Raw genomic sequence first — 20741 nt, 5'->3', positions numbered from 1 at the left:
GCCACTGGTTTTATTGATTATATATCCCTAATCAGGGCTTTCTTGTTAGTGAATAGTAGACTCAGCTGTAAGCTGACCCATCAATACCTGCACCAGAAATTATCCCTGACACACTCCAGAAATCTCCCAGGTTGCTTGAATCACTGTGCTGCCCTTCCTATAGGTGTCAGGGAGATAGATACAAGTGGACTCAGCACTTGTGATCCAGGGATTTCCCTGAGTCTTTTAAAGGAGGTCTCCGTTCCTAGAACTATACCTAATTCTTCAGGAATTGAGGGTGGGGATTCCTGGGTAAAAGTAAACTCAGGTTAGATACACTAGCCTGAGAGACTTCATGGCTGTGAGTTTTATGTCTTGTTTGAAAGAGCTGGCTTATAAATTCCTCCCTCGGATCTTTTCAGAACCTAGCTCAAGTATTTTTAATATTTAGATTTCTTTGAATTATGGGTAGTCTGTGAAAACTGGAGCATGGCAGCTAATAAACTTAGGAATTCAACAGTACTTCAACCCAAAATAGTTTCCTGTGATATTGTGTATATCAAACTCTTCAGGCTTGGCTTTTATTTAGAATTTCATAATGTTGCAGTATATATAACTTGCAGGCATTTCAAGGTGGCATGTTTTGCTTTGTTGTAGTATGCTAGGCAGCTCCCTAAACAGCAACAGGTCTCCTTGTCTACTACTTTTACTATAATGAATCCTGTAACTGGGTTCTCTCAGTATGAAGAAGTCTATAAAGGATGGGAAGCTCAGTCAGAAAGAGGAGGGGAAAGTAAAACTCATCATTTCCAGCGGCTTTTCTGCAGCACTTGGAAGCCCAGAGTTTCCCAGACCCACTCACTCATGCCTGTGCAGGGGAGATGTGATTGTATAGCTGGGGGCAGGTCTGACAGATGGCAGAGGCAGGAGAGGTGGATGGAAAAGAAAACATTTTGGTGAGATGGGTAGGAGTCATAGCATGTAGTAATCTCTGTGGTTTGTGCTTGACAGGCTTTTAGGAATTCTAATCTCACATGGAGTGTTAGCTTGTTAAAGGCCACCACATTGGGCAGAGGGGGAAGTTGGATAAATTACATTTTCTGCCAGGACTTCAGGCCTATAAGAGCTTAGTACATAAATCACATTTATCTCCTAGAAAGCTGTTTTTTGATTGCTCTGGATAATGGGGCTTGTGCATTCCCGATTTATTCTCAGCAGCACAGAGCACAGCAAACTGCTTAGATTAGGATAGACTCAGACATTTCCTATCCTGTGCTCACCTCTCTTTCACTGCCAGCTCCCTGTTTTCTGCTTCTGCTTTTTCCGTGTCTGCACAGGAAACCTCCCCACCCCAGAACCACTAAACATTGTGGTGTGTTGTGAAACTCCCTGTTCGTAGTGAGTGCTGCCAAATATCATTTGATAAATGATAATGGCAAAACAGTATGCAGTGGGTTGAAAATTGTGAATATATGATGACCTTGATGACTGAAGCTGTTTGGATTATGTAATATATAATGTATAAGGACTGTTTCAGAGCCCTGACAAGCTGCAGTGGTGCCTGTGAACTTCAGGGAGTTTTGGAAGTGTGAGTTTTGGAAACTCTTCTTTCAGTGCCATGTGAATATTTGTGATGAAAGCCAGGTTTATGTTCCTTGATTACACTGGAAAATTTTTTCTTGTGGGTTGGGGGAAGTTCTGTCAGCTCTTTTTAGAGTCTGGAATAGCTCAGATGATAAACCTCCTCATGTCCTTTGGAAGCAGCTGTTAATAGAAATGCGGATTACATGTTTAGATGAAACAAGGAGTGTAGATCCCCACTGCTTAAGTCTGACCCAGGAAATTCCCAGTGTTTTATACATCCTGGAATCCAAGTGGATGTTTGTGGTGAGCAGTGGATTGGTGCTGTGACTGTCCAGAGGGACTTGGCTTACGTTAGGTTGCCAGTGAAGGAGTGGAGTGACTCAGAAATCAGATGATGTGGGACGAAACTCAGAAATTATCTCCTGGACTATTCCCCACCTCCTCTTAGAGACTCAGACTGAAAGAACCTGAAGTTTCTTTGCCATAGTGAGCATTGGACAGAAGGTTTGAGAATGTTTTAAGTAATCACAAGAGGCATTTTACAGAGAGGTGTTAGCAAGTTGGCAGCACTGTTGAGACCAAATGGCAATAGATTACTTCTGCATCAGCATTTTGTCCTTTCTAATGTGGAGCTAGCAGGAGTAAGGCAGTATTACTTTATTTATTATTCATAATTTATTATTAATCTCAGTATCTTGTTACTGAGATATGTTTATAAAAAAAAAGAAATATCACTTTCCTGAGTGCAAAATGGAGCTTTGACTATCTCAAATCAATTAATACAACACACAGCTGTCACTCAGCCACTGGGAATGGCAGTAGGAGAGTAGCAAAAAGACATCCTGTGATCCAGCATTTCCTTCTGCTTTTGTTTCATCTTAACACTCTTTAATGATCACCAAAACACTTGATTTTTGGGTTTCACTGGGCCTATAGGAGAGAAAGATGTGAAGAGAGACAGGGTATATGGCCTCTTGTTCTCGGAACAGTTGTCTGGAGATGATTTGTGAAAGCATCTCAGCTGATCTTCCCTGTAAGAACAGACTCGTTTCAACCCAGAGCTGGTGAGATCTTATTTCAGTAAGTCTGTAAAGAGGCAAAAAAATTCAACTGTGATGGAGTTCAATATGAGTGCAAGATGACTACCATTTAACCTTTTTCTGTGGCTTCACTAAAAGAGTGAAAAGACTTGGAATTGGGAGTTTCTAATAAAAAGAGTTTCCAATTTGGATAGGTCTTTATTTTAATCTACTTAGTGCCTTTAGTAAAGTGTTTGCATCAATAAAGCTGATTTTATAGCACCTAGCACTCGGGCAAGATTTGAAACACATTAGCAAAATTTCAAAAACTAAGCTTTTAACTGCAGAGGAATTGCAAGTTCAAGGTGTGTTTCAGATAAACGTTTCTTTTAATCTGTGATAATTTTACTGTTCTTGTTGATCTGTTAGAAGCCATCTGAAGGACCACTGAATTCAGTTCAGTTCAGAAGTATCTCTGGATCCTCAGCCAACTGATGATCAGCTGTTTACAGAAGTGATGGTGGTTGCAGCAACTAGGGCTGTAAGTGAAGTCCAGTGTCAGTGCTTGGTGATGCATTAAATCCTGGCTTTCATCCAAAATCAGACTATTACAGCTTAACTAGTGTATAATTCTGAGTGTACAGAAGCAACAAAGAGCACACTGTTTTGTCAGTGTCCATTTCAAGGAAGCTAAAGCAAGGCACTTTTTGGCATTTATGGATTATTTTCCCCTTTTCAGTTAGTAAGAAATGTGATATAACTGGAATCTCAAATCATAATCTGTCATGGTTGGACCTCTTTTCTGGTTTGGCCGGGTCAGCTGTGGCAGAACAAATCGGGACAAGTACAATGGAATGCCCAAAGATAGATTTTAATGTTCACAGAGAGACCACATGGTCTGAGGGGCTGCATCCAAAGGACCTGGTGGTGTGGGTAACCTCACAATGTAAAGGGGTATCTGAGGGTCAAGGTCCAATTACAAACACAGATATTAGGGATATGACCTATTATGGAATTACTCCATTAGCATCCCCCCAGCACCCTGCCTCCCAAGGCCTCAGGTTTATTTTCTCTGTGTTAGGAACCAGGTCCAAGGTTTTATCTATGCCAGCTAATTTGGTTCCCACACCTGCCTCAGTCTTTGAATTGAAAGACCTTCAATAAAGATTTCTGAAAAACCATTAACAGACAACTTAAAAAACAGGGTAGCAACATAAACATAATAATAACAACTACAAAAATCAGTAAACCTGTCTTGACTAAAGATAGAGTCCAACTAGATAAGTTCCATTTTTCTCAATAGTCCATTGAACCACTCACTGTCATCTATTTGCAATTTCTTGACTCCTTCCCTGAGAATTTGGATACTTTTGTGTATGGACTCACTTTGATCTGAAAGATTCATGCAGCACGTGCCTCTGAAATCCTCGCAACCATGTCCTTGGGCTAGTAGCAGGATGTTTGTTGCAGCTCCTTTTTGCAGGGTGGCATGCTTGATGCTATCAACATCTGTCAATAGCTCAGTCAGCATTGGTTTGCCTACTCAGCCAACACCCTAGATTGCCCAACATTTTTAAAGATTTTGCTGCAGCAACCCTAGGCACCAATATCGAGGCTGCTATTCTCTGTCCTTTGCTCCAAAAGTTAAACTCATCTTTGCAATCTGATCTGAATTGATGGACAAATCTCTTATGCCTAATTTTTTTTGTCATGAATTATGGCAATCTCAGATGCTAGCACAGTAAGCCTCCCCAAGCTACATGCTCCACCCTTTAATGGGTGATGGTATGCTCTGTCTCTGCAAATAAGAAATGTCCCAGATGGTAACCGTAACAGGGAATCACTGGACTAGGATGGGTACAGCAAGCAGGGATCCTTCAGGAGTCATGTCTGGTGGAATAACCAGTGGCTAGGACTTAAAAATTAATAATGCTTAGAGAGCTAAGAAACTGGTGGTATTAATCAGCAACAGATAGGAGGTAACAATATCCACAAGCTTCAAGGTGTCTTTTCAGCAGGCTCTTCACGGGCTTTCTCCGTTGAGCTTCTTGGTGTTCCTGTAGAGGTGACACAAATTTGTAAACTTAAAAGCTGTTATCTAACTGCACAAACACTTTCTCTGCTAAACCTAATCAGTATCTCTGTGTTTGCTTTCTTTTCAGGACTTTTTCATGTTTCAGTGAAGTTGCCTTGGGCTTTACTCTGCATGTTTAATAGGTTTCTTGTTAGTGTTGTTTCAATATCTTTCTAAGCTTTTAGAGCATTATTTGTACCCTTGACTGGTTTGCCTAGATTTGTTATTTTGCCAGATAAACTGGAAATAGCCAACAACTCCCATCCTTGAATAATATGTTCACAAAAATTTTAAATGACTGAGAACAAACCTTAATTTTAGATGTGGAAATCCCATAAATGATGAAATTTGTGGAAGAGGAAAATAAGACCTTAATATTTCTTTTTCTTTTGAGGGTAAAAACAACCCGGAAAGTTGCTGTGTATTTTATACAGGAAAAATTATTAAGTTAAATCAAGATCCTTAAAGATTACACAGTATTACACATTCAAGGCACATTTGAAAGGACAATGTTTTAGCACTGCTAATTACAACAGAAACCAATGGCAGAACCTTTTGTCGTGACCGAGGTTTGAGAAGTTTACTAAAGGGAGTTTTTTAAATGTTTTTCATCTCCGCGGCAGTCACCCTGGGCTCCCGCAGTGCTGGCAAGCGAGTGGCCACGGTGGGCCGGGGCAGCTGGAGCCCCCCTTCACACCGCGCCCTGACCCGCCCTGGAGCTTCCCCGCCGACCCACAGCTGCCCGTAGCGCAGGGCCGGCTCTCGGCCGGGCGGTGACCCCCGCGCCGGCCTGCCCCCCACCCCATCTCACAGAAACAGTGCCCTTGCTTCTGGATGCGTAGTGACAGCGCTTGGTATCCGACCCCGGCATCGGCCGTGCGGGCGCGGGCATGGCCGGGGCCGTGTTGGAGAGCGGGGCTGGGGGTGGGCGTTGATCCACTCCCTCCAGGAGGGCGCAGCTCGGGGCTGAAGGGCCGGCCGGGAGCGGAGCGGGCCCTGCGCAGCCTGCTCTGAGGGGGACAAGCAGCGCCGGCGGGAGGAGAGCGGGGACAGAGCTCAGGGAGGGAAGAGGGGATCCTGAGGTGCGGCTGGCTGAGGAAATCTGAGATATTGTAATTGGGGTGCCCTCAGAGCAGGAGCAGCGTCGTTAGCCGGCTTTGTTTCAAGTGAATTGGGGGCAATAGGTTATGAGGGGTGCTGGGGGAGAGAAGGGGGACGGGAGCCGAGAGTCCCAGATAGCGTGGCCAGAGCCATCTTGAGCTTTCGGTATAGAAGGCAGAAGGGAATACGAAGTAAGGGAGTAACAAGGCGGACCGGTGTTTCCTCCGAGCGTAATGGCCCCTTCGGCCCCGTGTTCCACTCCAGGGCAGTCCGAGGGGCGAGAAGGAGGGGAGCACAGCATGGCAGGAGTTGGGGTTTGCATGGGCTCCTGCGTTTCTAACAAGCTCCGATCTCGTGTCCCGCTCCCAGGGTTGGAGGGGTAAGAAGCAGACCGGGCTTGGGAGGTGGAGTTGGAATTTCACCGCTTTATCTCCTTGGCTCCCAAAGGTTTCGAGAATCGCACGGAAGACAGGCAGCAAGCGAGGGTCTTGGAGGTTCCTCCTCGTTGTTAAGTCACACAGCCTGTTTCCCACTGTGTCCCAAAAGCCTGCAGGAAAGCTGCCGCAGTCTGAGCGGTCTCCCGCAGCACCATGCGGAGCGGAGCCGGCTGGGGCTGTGGTGGGGAGCCGGCAGCACCGGCGTGGTCGGTGCGGGTCAGCGGCAGCCGGGAAGTTTCGCAAGACCCAACTTTAGCAGGGTTTTGAGCTTGCGTTTTCCAACCTGCTTCCCATGGTTTGGTAAAAGTACTCTAAATCGTCCATATACTTCCCGTTCTAAATTGCACAGCCTTAGTCCCATCCTGCTAAACTGGGGTCGGGGGGGATGTACCCTCCTAGTTGGGGTAGGTGCGATGGGAAAGTGTCCCCTTCCTCTGCTCACCTGCGTTCCTTGCAGGGGTCCTCTGAGAAAGCTGGTCGTGCTCCGATGGCTGCTCGATTCCATGTCAAGCCTGAGGGTTTATTCCAGAGCAGAATACTATTGGTTTGCCAAAACCGAGTCTCCTGGAGTTCTTCTCAATATGAGAATGTCCCTGTTCGGGCACCACGTGTCGTGGTGGGGTTGTGGGACCTCTTTCCCGGTTCGGCCGGGTTGACTGTAGCAGAATAAATCTGGAGGGTACGATGGAGTGCCCAAAGATAGATTTTAATGTTCACAGAGACTGCATGGTGTGAGGGGCTGCATCCAAAGACCCGGGGACATGGGTAACCTCACAGTGTAAAGGGGGATCTGAGCGCAAATGTCCAAGTGCAAACATGGACCAGGGACATGACCTATTATGGAATTACTCCATTAGCATTCCTCCAGCACCCTGCCTCCCAAGGCCTCAGGTTTATTCTCTCCATGTTAGGAACCAGGTCCAAGATTTTATCTATGCCAGCTAATTTGGTTCCCACAATAATCCACCCACTTTAAGAATTTTCTCTCATTGGTAGATTTCATCCAAATTAAACAGAGTAATAGAAGTCTTAAGGGTAGTGAGTTCCTACCAGTTTAATGAAAAAGTGGATAAAAGAAAGAGGTCAAGCCCAAGATTTCCTATTTTGTTTGGCCTCCTATTTGGCCGATTAGCTCATCCTGCTGGCTGGCTGGCATCAGATGGATGCTTCCTAACCAGGCAAAACTCATTCCACCTCCTAAACAATTGGTAGTTATGAGGTGTAGGAAGCAGTTTCTGAGAAACAGAAACAAGTTTCTCTTCAAAACTGAGCTTCCTTCATTCTGTTCCTTCAGATCTATTCATAGATCTTTGATGGGTTAAAACTTTTCTCTAGATGTGCAGCTTCATATGCCTTTGAAAATATATTGGTTTTTCATGCCTTTTCCTGTGATACTTTTACATATTCTTGTCTCTGTCACATGTATAGGCAATGTCTGCTGGGTCATCTATTTTTTTTTGCATCAAAACCAGCTTGGAGTGACAAGTGCAGGAGAATTCCTTTCCTCTTCATTTCTGTTGTCTCAGCTTTTAGGAAATCTGTGTAATGAAGGAATTTTTTTCTTTCTGTCTAGTTCACCTTCTATCAAGGGGCATGACTGAATTGATGGAATTCAGTGAAATGATGTGAAAAGCACTCTATGGACTTTTTTGGATTGGAGCACAGGGGCCCTTTTGCAAGGAGCATTGCTTTCAGGGCTTTTCTCTGGGTTGCAGAAGCAGGTGGAAAAGTCACTGTGGTGTGATAATTGACTACTTAGATCCAGGCGGGACCTATCAACACTTTAGATAGTGCAAGCTCAAATATAAGATTAGAGCTACTCAATTAATTTTTAGTGAATCTCCTTCTCCTGGAAGAGAATAGCCACCCTGTGCCCTTGTTGAGGCCAAATATTCCCTGTGCTTGTGGTGGCACAAAGCAAGCAGCAATTTTGTTGGAAGGAAGGAGGAAAGTGGTGAGAACAATTAATTTTTCCCTCCTGCAGCAGCACCTCATGTAGTGTAACTGTGTCTCAGTTGATGGTTCTGCTGTTTTGTAAGACAGCATTCATTAATTTCACCTCATATCTGTAAAAACTGCTCTCCTCCTGCCAGTTACATAAGATTGAAAAAAAAAGGATAGCACATGTAGCAATTAATCTCCTCCCCTGCCCCATTCCCCTTTGCCTCTGAATTCTCTGTAACAAAATCACCCGTCAGTACAGCTGTTCAGTTCATCTTTCTGACACTGTGAGGGATATGTAAGCAGAGATGAAAAATCATCAGACGGGGCTGCTGGCAAACAGGATCTTTCCATGGGATGTTGTAGACAAGCAGAAGAGTTACTGTCCCTTTCTCATAGCTCACCTTTGCTGCAGAAGCCTCCACTGACTTCCCAGGATCTGGAGCAGCAGGCCTGGCTTCATGGGTTGGAATAAAGCTATCAAATGTAGATGTGTTTATCTAAGGCAGTCGTTCTTTTATGGTCATTACAGAGGAGGTAGGGGTTTAGTCAGAGATTAAGCCCACCCTAAAAGGTGTGCTCTCTATGAGGAAGGCTTGGAGTGACCTCAGTTTGTATTTCAGATACTGTAAATGAGTAAATGAATCCTGTGTCTTCTCTGACAGTTGTATTTAGGGGCTGGTGGTTACTAGAGCAAAGGTGCAGTGCCACTGAATTTCAGCATTGTGTGAGATTTCTGTCTGCCACCCAGAAACCATCACTGGATCTCATGCTCGAGGTCCTCACTTCTCCAGGGAATGTGGCTGTGCATTGCAGTTCCCAGGTGAGATGTCAAGTCATTGCTGCTGTCTCCTGGATGTGGTTGCGAATGTGGTTAGGAACAATACAGACAGCTCAGAGACATCCTGCATTCCAGTAGATTTTACTGCATGAGTAATTTGGATGTCTTTGCTATTGGCTAGCCATAATTTGTGATGGTTTCCTTTTAATACAACTCTTTTATACATCTGATATGAGAGCCTCAGAAAAACTTCATCTGACCAAGTCTTAGAATTCATACTCTATAATTCATACCTTGTAATTTGTATTTCAAAGCTTGCAATCAGGCTTTGTACATACGAATTTGAGACAAGTTTGCATGAATCAAAATGTGTTTCTCTGAAAGTAAGTGAACAATTCTGTGTTGCAGTAGCTTTTCAGATCAAAGCTGCTCCATATTTAAGTAAAAGAATTGGCAGGAGGAAAGGTAAGCTAAAAGTTTGTCAGGTGATCTGCTAGACTTTTATTCACTCAGTTACATAATCACAGAATGGCCTGGGTTGGAACAAACCTCAAAGGTCATCTCTTTCTACTCTCCTGCCATAAGCAGGAACACTTTCCTGTAGATCAGGTTGCTCAGAGCTCCATCCAGCCTGGGTTTGAACACTTCCAGGGGTGGAGCAGCCACAGCTTTTCTGGGTAACCTGGGCCAGGACCTCATGCCCCTCACAGGGAAGAATTCCTTCCTAATATCTAATCTAAACCTGTCAGTTTGAAACCATTCCCCCTTGTCTTGTCACTCCAGGCCCTTGGTAATAGTCTCTCTTCATCTTTCCTGTAGTCTCTCTTCAGGCACCAGAAGGCCATGATTAGGTCACATCAAAACCTTTTCTTCATGCTGAAAAATTACAATTCTCTCCATTTTATATCCTGTTTTTTTCTAGTTCACAAACATTGTTCAACAAAAAGGTAGTCCGTGGCAAATTTTTGGCCTTGTCTGTATTTCTCCAATCTAAATGTGCCTAAATGTACAATCAAAATCAAATCTCCCATTTTCTATGACACTTTGAATGTGTCTGGAAAAAAATGTATCACTTGTATATTAAAAAAAAAAATAGAATTAAAGAAAATCAGTCAGAGATTAGGATGAGGTGCTGCAATGACTGACAGCTCAGATTTTACCTTCTAGAAGGCAGCAGGGTTTGTTTGTTCAAGGCCAAGGCAACAAGAATAACCATATCATCCCACAGGATGAAAAAAACAGCCTGTTTCTTTTCATTTTGCAGTCTGGGAAACAGAACTGTGAACTCTACTGCGTGGGTGGCACCAGATTGGTGATTTTAAAGTAGGTAATGAGAACCCAAATATTCTCTGGATAAATCAAAGTAGGTAGTGAAAATTATATTCTCCGGTTAAATAAAATACTTTGTTTCCCTTTTGGGTGCCTCAAAAAGCCTGGAAAAAAATTCTAAAAAGATACAGATGATGCAGAAAAGGCACAAGTTCTTGATTTCATAGTTTCCTCCCCAACTATTAATTTAGCAATTTGTAAAAAATTATCATTAATTTCTAGTTTAATTTCTTGCTTTAAAAAGTCACAGCAGCTCTGTTGCTAAGCTAATGAAGGTGCTTTTCATGAATTGTCCTTATTCTGTGGTCTCTGCAATGCAACATCTTTCCTGTCATGCAGGTTGCAGTGCCAGGCATGATTTACTGTCTGCAACCTTTTTATTGTCCTGATAACTTTCCACTCTTGAGGAAGTTGGAGAAAAATTACATGATCTCCTTATAAAAAAAGATATTTTTTTATTTATGCAGCAGAATTTGTTGCAGGTGGCATTGAAATAGGCTGAAAGTTTCACATTGAGAAACAATATAATAATAAAAAATGTGAGGAGGAAAATGGTCATGACTTTAGTCTTTCTAAAATCTTACCATATTGCAGAGTCCTTGACTGGAGAGTAAATCAGATTCTCTTTGTTCTGTTGTATGGTATCCGCTCTTTTCATATTTATGTTTCATTGCATTTAGACCTGTTCTTCAAGCTTTGGTAACTGGGTATTTTCAGAAGTGAACCTATGCACAGCAATGTTGATGTTGACTTAGATGTTGTATTTGGCAAAGGTCTTAATTAGCTAGAAAATAGCTAGAGACAATAAAAAAGACAATAGCTAGAGCTTCAGCTATGACTATTGTCCCAAAAACCCAATCTGGTATTCAGAATCTTTGAATTTGAACTGTTCATTCTCTTTCTCATTTGTTACTTGTCCAAGTTATCTTTCTTAGGAGGGAGGTTTTAAGATAATATTCCCGAACAGTTTTGCTGAGGATAATTTTCAATTTAATCTTGAGTGGAGTGGTACGCCTGGAGTAGCGAGGTGCTTTAAACACCATGAAAATCTCAAAGTCTAAGTGAATTCTTCAAGCTAATTCCCAGTTACAAGTATTAGATTCAGCTTTTTAGGAAAAAAGAATTTTAGGAAAGAGAAATTCAATGTGTGTGACCAAACCCAAAAATGTTTTCACTGAATATTCAGAAGCCAAATGCCAGCTGCAGGTCCAAGCTCACTGATTGTAGTAGAACCAGTGATACAATGGATTTGTAGAATTCTGTAGGGCCGTAAAATTCCCAGATTGACAGCTTGGATCAAAAAGTGACCACAAGTAGAGCCATTATGTGGTGTTTGAGAGGGCTCTCTTACAGCTGCAGGGACTGGCTGTTGCCTACTCTGGGAGATGGGATATATGAGCCTAGATTTTTTTGTCTGTTCTTGGATGGCATGGGATGCATGAGTAATGAGAGGTCAGTTGGCAGGGGGGTAGCTACCCTAGAATAATATTTCCAGGTTTTATTTAGAATTAAATACTTAGGGGTGGATCTTGAAAAAGAGAGAATAGCCACAGGCATTATGGAAAGAATAAAAAGCTTAGTTCATAGCAAGAAATTCCAACCTTTTTGCTCATCAGAGGGGAGGCTGAAATTTCAGCAGCCTTCTTTAAGGATCTCTTAAATGAGGGAATAAAAATAATTGAAAAATCACCCAAAACCTGAAGTGCCAAAAAATCAGACTCTGAACAGGGTTACTAAAGACAATATATTATTAAGCAGTGATCTTGGTTTCTCTCCTGCCACCAAAACTTATTGCAAAAACATGGGGAATTTGTTATTTATGGAAATGTTACATGAAAGACATAATGAGGAGAATTTCAGACTGCTAGAGGTGATCAAGCCAGATGTGTTTCAGAGGCAGTATTGATATTAATCCCTCAAGTATTTCCAGTAGGGGATGCACATGCTGGGAAATGGTGTTGATTTAGTTGATGACTCCACGAGGCTCTTAGTAGATCTTCCTGCCTCTGCTGGGAGGTATGTAGATGGAACCAGGTAATAAATTGCAGGGAAATGGATCTGTTCAAGTCTTCCCTAGTGAACCCAAGCAAACACCTGTGCTATGGAATCTAGCAGCTCCACAAAACCCTGTTTGTGAGTGAAGTTCTGATGGTTTTGTCTTTACACCAACCAGAACTCCAAATCCTGATGCTTTTTTTTTTTTCTGGTCCTCAGATTCTTTTGATCCCAAAGCAAAACAAGAGAAGTTGACGCAAATAGGAACTGCCATGTAAAGGGAAGGTTTATATCAGGCTGTGCTGTCAGATGCTGTCTCCTTTTTGCAGCCACCAGATCAAGGTTAGCATGATGCCACCTAAATCCAGGCAGCTGACCAGAGCCTGACTAAAGTAATTCATTTCATGAATTATTTTTGTCTCAAACTTGGATGTGAGCCTCAGTTATTAATAATTTTAATGCTCCATTAAAGCCATACTGTAGAGAAATAATAAGTCTCACGTTAACATTTTTGTGCAATGATTGAATCAATGCCCTTGTTCTGTGAGGGGACTGCTGGCATTTGCTGGGACCTGCAGAAGCAGCATCAAGCTGTAGTCTCTTCTGTCCTTTCCCCATCCATGTGCTCTGGATCATCCTTGTTTTTTGAACACTTCCCTGTAGAACCTTTGTGAAGGTGCCTTCCTCTTGCTGCTGCTGCCCGACAAGTGGCTCCCCATCAATGTGATCTTTTTCACATAAATGCAGTACATCTCACTTAGATGGATTTAAAAGGAAAAAGCTGAGAGAAATAATTTTGTTCCCTCTGCCTCGCACAGTGCTGGTGGTGCTTACATGCTCCCTGTAGGAAAGCATCCCAAGGCAGCTGGAGAAATAGTGCTGTGCTGGGGAGGCAGCACGCCCTCCCCCCTTCCCCCCAAACCTGTGGAGACGAGACAGCTAAAGAGCTGTGACCCCCTGGCTGACAACCCATGCCATGGAATTGTTCATTTTTTCTTTTAGATATTATGTTTGCAGCATTTGGGATGTTCGGAATAGCTTCTGTGTCATTACTGACTGGGACTTGAGTCAAGCCAGTCAAAATGATTAAGCATTAACTGTCTGCAAACTGAAGTCAGACTGCAAAGTTTGTTAACTTAAGGTGAAGAATAAGTGGTTTGGGAGTTTTATTAAAGTTTTGTGGGTGAATTCAGGTTAAGACCTCAGTGCTGAGGCTGCCTTTTCCTTAATGATCTGCCTGGTGTCCAATTACAGCTGAAATCTGAGGGGCTTGAAGTAAGATTCTCCCGCTTCTTTCACAAGAAGGGAATTTTCCCCTAAGTAGTCTTGGATATGAGGGCCTCCAGTGCCTTTTCAATCCCACTATTAAGTCCTCTCACATAAAGGTCTTCTCTGAATTGGAGAGAACTTTGAATCAAAAGCAAATTTTTTAGGTTGTTTGAGTGAAGGGATGCTTGCAGTGAACTGAGATTCCTGGCTAAAAGCTGCTGCAGTTCTGCAAATTCTATCATAACATTTATGCTGTACATTTTAATCAAACTCAGCAAACAGTTCAGTCTCCCTGATCCTGCAAAGTATCCTGCTATAGGTTTGTATTTGAATCCATTCTGCTTTTAAATGGTTTTCCTATTAAGCTTTTTGTGCTTTGTAACTTTGGGATTTGGATCAGAAAGGCTTTTAATAATTATTCTTTTCTGACAGAGAACACACATGAGTGCACAAGATTTTTGTGTTCATACACACAGCTTCATTCTTGAATGAATGGCCTTGCCTATTTGTGGCCCTTTCAGGAGACCTCTGCTGCTTTTCATAATAGGTTTATTAGTGAAGGATTCAGTGGGAACTGAAAGAAGGTATTTTAGGGGATGAGAAAGAGTAGGAATATGTATCTTATCTAAATAGGGCAGGAGTTGCATGAAGAGATGTTCCTTAGCTCTTTAGTCTACCCTGGCTAAGAAAAGATTCATTAATAAATAAATACAACACTCCCTAGATAATTTTCCACTAAGTTATTTGGGGATTTCTTTGTGCTTTTTGCTCAGATCAGATTTCCAGGGCAGGTGTGAGTTGCAGAATTTCACAAGAAAATTTTAATTTTGTTACACAGTTTTGTAACAAATGGCTCCAGTTGATCTTGGATTAACTTACGTTTTTTGAAAGAGTTGCTGTGGGGATAGAAAAATATGCAGAATTATTTTCTTTCCACTTGAGAAACAATTTTCTAAAATCTATAAACTGGTTTGAGGACAGCCAGAAAAATCTCCACTGTCAAATCTTGTATTTGGGACAATATTCCATGCCTGTTTTACACTGTTTTGCAAAGGTTATTCAATGAGAGATTTCAAATTTCCTGTAATTTGTTTTTCACAGTTCTGTGATGAAGCCTTTATTTGGGCTTTAGCAGGAGAGTGATGTGAAGCCTTTCCTTGATGGTTGTAGATAAAGCCATTGGTGTTCTTGGAATGGGAATCTCTGCTCTGGCTGACACATTGCTGTGTCCTGCTCAGAGGGAGACAAACCAGCTCTGCAACCACCAGTTCCAGAATTACAGACCTACCAAGGTGGGAAGGGCCCTCAGATGATCACCTATTCCAACCTTTTGTGGGAATCAAACCTAGATGAGAATATGCAGCAGCTTGTCCTGTTGTGTCTTGAAAATCTCCAGCCTTGTGGACTCTACCACATTCTTAGGGAAGTTGTTGCAGGGAACTTACTGTTACTTAAGTTGAAGTGTGTCTAAAAAATAATGCATATTTGCAGAGAATTATGAATTTATGGCAAAATCAATTTTTGATAGGGAAAAATAATGTTTCTTCAAATAGCAATTTTTAGAGAAGAAAAGTAGCAGTAAAACTTTAAAAAAATGCTAAAATTTAAATTTCTGTGAATAATTTTATGGTTTTTGAATAAAATCTCCTCTTTTGCAGAGGAGAACAGCTATATCAAGCATTTTAGTAGTCACAAATAATTGATGTTTTTCTGCTTACAGCTCCTGTGCAGCCACTGGAAATGGTTTCAGTCTCTTTGGGATTACTTTAAAATATATGAGGAGCATATATGATAATGTAATATTGCACTGTATTGGTAGAATTCTTCAGTGTGTGTTTTACATACATCCATGAGCATCACCTTTCCTAGTGCCATTTAGACTTTGGAAAGATAGGATATTCTGGACCTTTAGAGCTTTTCATCATTCTGTATTTTAGGATATTAATTGCTGAGTTTGCTGTGGTACAGAATTTTCAGGACAACCTTCAACCACCTCACCAGCTCTCCAATTTCTACTCAGGCTGAGTAGTATTTTTGGGAAATGAGGGAGTAAGAGGATATGGAATTTCAGTGGGGACACTAACGAGTACAGCCTCTCTCTCTCTATATATAATCTCCATCATACTGGAATGATTCAAGCTGGCATTCAGTTAGGAAGCAGGCTCTTAATACTGCTGAAAATGTAGCACAAGGACATTCAGTAACTAAAGAGAGGCACCAAAATTTCCATACCTAAGTATGGTTGTATATATGTAAGCATGTATGTAACTGGGGGGTTTTAGGAGGCCTGCTCTTCATAAATAATGTTTATAAATAACTGAATATTTATGTACCTTGGATCAAATTTTCAAAGGAGCTTATCTTATTTCTGTATGTGCTGGAGACCAGTTTTTTATCTATTAAAATGGGCTATACAGGATGGAGTTACTTTTGCTGAATCTTGGTTTTGCTTCTGCGTCAGTCTGAATGAAAATTTAGATATTTTTTTTTTTTCCTGTCTACTTCTAAGTTATTCTGAAATAAAAGCAGGTTTTCTGGCTCTTCTGTAAGTAAAAAAGAGTCCCGTGGTTCATGTGCTGGCTGGGAAGTGTGGCTTTGGAGCACTGAGAGTAGCAGGAACACAGATGTAAGGGGTGATGATTAACAAAGGTGTGACAAGACTCCAATTAATACTGCTTACTCTTTTGTTCCCTTCTCCAGGAAGCTGCTGGAAGAATGCTGTAACCCTGGGCAGCTCTTTGCTATGACAAAGATGAATTCCCCCATGGGAAAGAACCTCTGGTTTGACGGGGAATTTTTATATTCTGTCACAATTGACAATGCAACTTATTCTCTCTTCCCACAGGTTAGTAACCATGTTTAATTTCCATTTTAAGTATTAAAATACTAAATGGTAACATGATATAAATGAGTATAAATAGACTGAAGGGTCATCAAGAAATTTTATCTTAATTTCTCAGTACCAAACAGCATCTGCTTTTTTCCACATTTGGAAAAATTTGGTTGTATGAATGTTAATACTTCCCTGGCTGTTTTTTTGGGATGTACACAAGGGATGAAATTGGGTCACCTGTCTTGATTTTTAAAATGTTTAGTTCTGGATATTTTAAGAGGGTGATTTCTGCATTTCAGTCAGGGATCACAGTCACAGTGACCCTGCTCCCTCACCTACAGTTGTTTCAGTTCAGAGCTGTGTAGCCAAGATGGGACAGTGTTCTGTGTGAAAGTGTCCCAAGTTACTTCCAGGTTAATGAAGTTCATTGATGGCAAACAGTGTAAGCCCAGCTTGACTTTGTTGATTCTTGCTGTATTTTTGCATGTTGGAAGTGGTTGGTTATTAATGTCTGTCAAAGGTGCTTTCAGTTAAGTGCAGGGTTTTTGAGAGCTGGAAATATGTAACACTGATCTAGGCTGCTACTTGTATTTTTAAATAATACAGGAACTGATACTAAATAGTGAGTTTGTTATATTGAGTTTTGTATGTTGAGTACAAATATTTTATGTGGCTACACACTTAAAGCCAAACTTCTGGCTTTATTAATTGATTTACATGCTACTTTAATCAGTCAAATTCAAGATAATAGGGATTTATTCAGCCTCCCAGTGTTGAGTCATTCACGCAGGGCTTCTCATTTGTTGCTGTTTCAGTTAAATGTGTAGCAGAGTTCTTGATAACTTCATCCTGCAAATAAAACATCAAAGTAGTTTTAGGGTTTGTTTTTGTTTTTTTTTAATAGTTTTTAGATCTCAAAAACAAAATTATCACTTTGAATGAGTTGCTTTTAATGGAGAAGGAGTGAGGGGAAGCTGCAGTGTGGAGCAGAGGAGATGGGAGCAGCCCCTGTGTTGACATAATCCAGAGGAGCTCTGTTACAGCTGTGTGTTGTTCAGGATGCCAGGTCCTCTATCTTGTGACTTGTGCCTGTTGCCATGACCTGGATGATGAACCTCTGCCTCCCCCAGCCTGCTCCTAGCTTTTGTGTCCCAGCAAGCTCAGCAAATAAGTAGATGCTGAAACCTGCCTGGCAAGTGGGTTTTTCCTGCAGTACAGCTGGAAAGGGGTTTCCCAACACCTGGACTGAACTTTTCTGGAGGCTTATAGGAAATTTATGGTGTGTTGCAGAGCAGTAGCTGTAATTTTGTTCATGATGATTAGTGTGATTTGCTGCTACTATATTGCACTGTTTATTGGAGAAAACCAGAATCCTTTGCAGAGCTGTGAACTTCGTACCACAAAGACACTGACAACAGGTGCTCAAAGTGTGCTTGTCCTTTCCATGGTTTCAGGAAAGCCCCACCTGGGCTGGCAGAAGGAGTTCACTGTTTTGTGATGGACTTGGGATTTCAGATTTGGGTTTTTTTTAATTAAAACCTAGCACTCTGCTTGGCCGATGTGGTGTCCTACGTCCTTGCACAGCAAAGAGCAGCATGCTGGATGGGCTCCTTCATAGAGGTTAAAGAGAAATCAGTTTTTACAACTCCACTGGTTCCCAGGATCCTAAGACCTGTTCTAAAAGTTTGTCAGTTGGCCAGATCAAGAGTAAAGATCTGGTAAGTCCTGAAGAAAGGAACTCCTGGGGGACACTGAAGTCCCAGCTAAGCAGCTGGGACTTCAGTGTCCTCAGACTTGTCAAGCATGCTGCAAAGGGGGTGGGTAGATGCTGCTCTAGGTTTGGTGGTGGAAAAAGGGAATTTTCATCATGTTCCAGCCCTAGAATGCTATCCCTTTAATGAGGTGATGGGAAGTTTGTTTCTGACAAATGCTACTCACTACTGCTCCTTCTTTCCTTGCAAGTACCACTGCCTCTAATTTTATCTGTTATATATGCATTTTGCCCAGAGGAATTCTGTAGGCATTTATCATCCAAAATCCTGATAGGCTTAAAAGCTAAGGAGGATTTATTTGCAGTCAATTTTGAAACACATTTTTCTACTTCTTTCTTTGTTTCAAGCCTGAATTTTAAGCTTTTAAATATTACTAGCCTAAATTTTTCAGGCTCTGGCTTTGAAGAATGGTGTCTGTTATTAGCTTGCTTGCAAGCTATTTTTCTGAAGATGAATATTCCTTTCAAAAGTATCCAGAAGCTTAAAACAACTCAAAAAATATGGTTAATACTCTGAAATGCCATGGGGATGTAACAGGAATGTAAAGGACCACAGCTATGTCAACATAATCAAATATTTCCTGTGGAATAAATAAAAATGGCTCTATCCATATTGCTGGGCTTGAGCAGTTTGGTGATTTCAGAAGATTCCTCAGTCCTGAACCAGGGACTAAAGTATAGGATAATGTAACTCAAAACTAAATAGGGAACTTGTATTTCATGTTATACAAAAATATGTCCAAAATTACCATGTAAAATATCACTTTTTTTCTGAATGTGAGCAATACAAAATAGAATAGTTTTTCTTCTGAGCAGTCTGTAGATAAAATTCTTACAGCTGGGTCAGCATTTTCTGACAGAGTGCTTTTCCACTAAAAATGCTTTATCATGGAAATATAAATTTAGTATCAGTTCATTAGTTTTCCAATTTTTCTTTGAAGTAAAGAGGTTAAAGGGTTTTGCTGGTGTTATGACATTTCATTTTAACTTTTTTTTTTTTTTAATGTAATACTTCAGCTGTTGGTGTTTCTTTTTATCAGCTCTGTGGCTGCCTCTATTTTCCTTAGACTTTGAGTGATTATATTGCTCCTTTTATTTTTTCAAGTTTTTGACCCACCGAGGGAGAAATTTGCAAAAGAGAAAAGCTTTTATGTGGAAATAGTAATTCAGTGCTGCATTTCAGTTTATGAGGACAGAATTTGATGTAGCATAGTTTTGCATGAACCAGTAATTCCACATGCTGGAAGTAGTTCCTCTTAGTCTATCCCTCTGTGTCATTTTACCCCTTGATTCTGAGAATTAAAATTTTTGGAAGCAGAAATGAGATACTGCATTGACTGCACCATCTTTCCCCTCCTGCAGAGAAACAGGTCAATACTCAGCGGTCAGGAGAAGCCAGGCTCCCCACTAAAGGTCATGGGTAACTTGTAAATGTATCTTGTCATCACTGTGGACCTTCATTAAACAGGACACAGAACTGTGTGTGTTGGTGAGTGTCCAGGACTGCTGCCCCTGATGGGACAGAGACACTTCCCACAGAGTGCAAGCTCAGCCATCAGCTCTGGTCCTGCAGCATTGCACTGAGGCATAACCTAAGGCATGACTAGCATTTCCCACCCTTCACCATCTGACTGGAATGGGAGAAACCAGGCTTCCATATATTCCTGCAGTCATTTTTAGCTGCTCTGAGTAAGCAGGATGTAACCACATGAATAGCTAGGATGTAACTTGAAACCATATGAGAGGAACATGAACTAGCACTCATCTGCTTTGGAGTTGAAATGCATCAAGCCCCAGTTTCAAATGTTTTTTTGAAATCATTTTTCACTCCTTACTATCTTTTTCTTCTCAGAGTTTCAAAAACAAATTTCAGACTATCTTTAGCACTAGGGAGGAAAAAGCTGCTCACCACAACAGTTAGGGTTTTTTGTGCAAATATCTGATTTTCCCTATAGCAAGGAAGAACTGAAGTGAATTTCTGAGGTCACCTTTCTCCATCCCCTAAGAGGTTAAAAATCCCAGTTAAATCTAATGTAACTTTTCACTCTGCCATGTATTGTTTTGGAGCGTAAAGGAGTGAATACATTTCAAAAGACATTCCAAATATTAAACTTCAACTTTTTAATCTGGCAAAATAAAACAATTAATTGAAAAAAATCTCTGGTTTAATTGTGTTTCACTTGAAGCAGTTTTGGTACTACCAGTACATTATTTTAAATTACTAAAATATGATTCCTCAGCTGCTCAAATCCATTGTAAAGTTTCACTTGCAGAAGCTGTCAGTTACAAGAGTGGCTGAGCTTCTCACGAATAGTCATCACAAATGGTGTTGGAGAGACCCAAAAGAAGTAACTATCAACCACAAAAAAACTTGGGAAATGTGGCATCTGTTTCTGAGTACTTTGTGATCAGGAGAAAGATTATATTTTCCTAATCACACATATCACATAAATATTTATTTAAAGTTTAAATTCCCACCATTAATACAAAGGCAGAGAAAATGTTGCTCTAATTGTAAATATAAAATGGAGACATTTTCTGACATTTTCTGGATTTTCTGAATGCTGTATTGGGTAACAGTGTATTATTTGATGATTGTGCTGTGTGATTTGTGCTTTTCATTCAGAG

At 41.2% G+C, this 20741-nt stretch overlaps 1 protein-coding gene across 1 annotated transcript in view; it reads left to right on the top strand.

Moving 5' to 3' along the window:
- ST8SIA1 (ST8 alpha-N-acetyl-neuraminide alpha-2,8-sialyltransferase 1) overlaps positions 1-20741 on the top strand; it is a 136834-nt gene that overhangs the window by 15377 nt on the left and 100716 nt on the right. The window contains exon 2 of the mRNA XM_015627953.3: positions 16210-16354. Coding sequence (XP_015483439.1) covers positions 16210-16354 — 145 coding nt within the window. The remainder of the gene's footprint in view (positions 1-16209; positions 16355-20741) is intronic.

Source organism: Parus major, chromosome 1A, assembly GCF_001522545.3.
Source record: "Parus major isolate Abel chromosome 1A, Parus_major1.1, whole genome shotgun sequence".
NCBI lineage: Eukaryota > Metazoa > Chordata > Aves > Passeriformes > Paridae > Parus > Parus major.
Note: the sequence above shows the minus strand (reverse complement) of the source record. Positions and strands in the feature narration are given on the sequence as shown.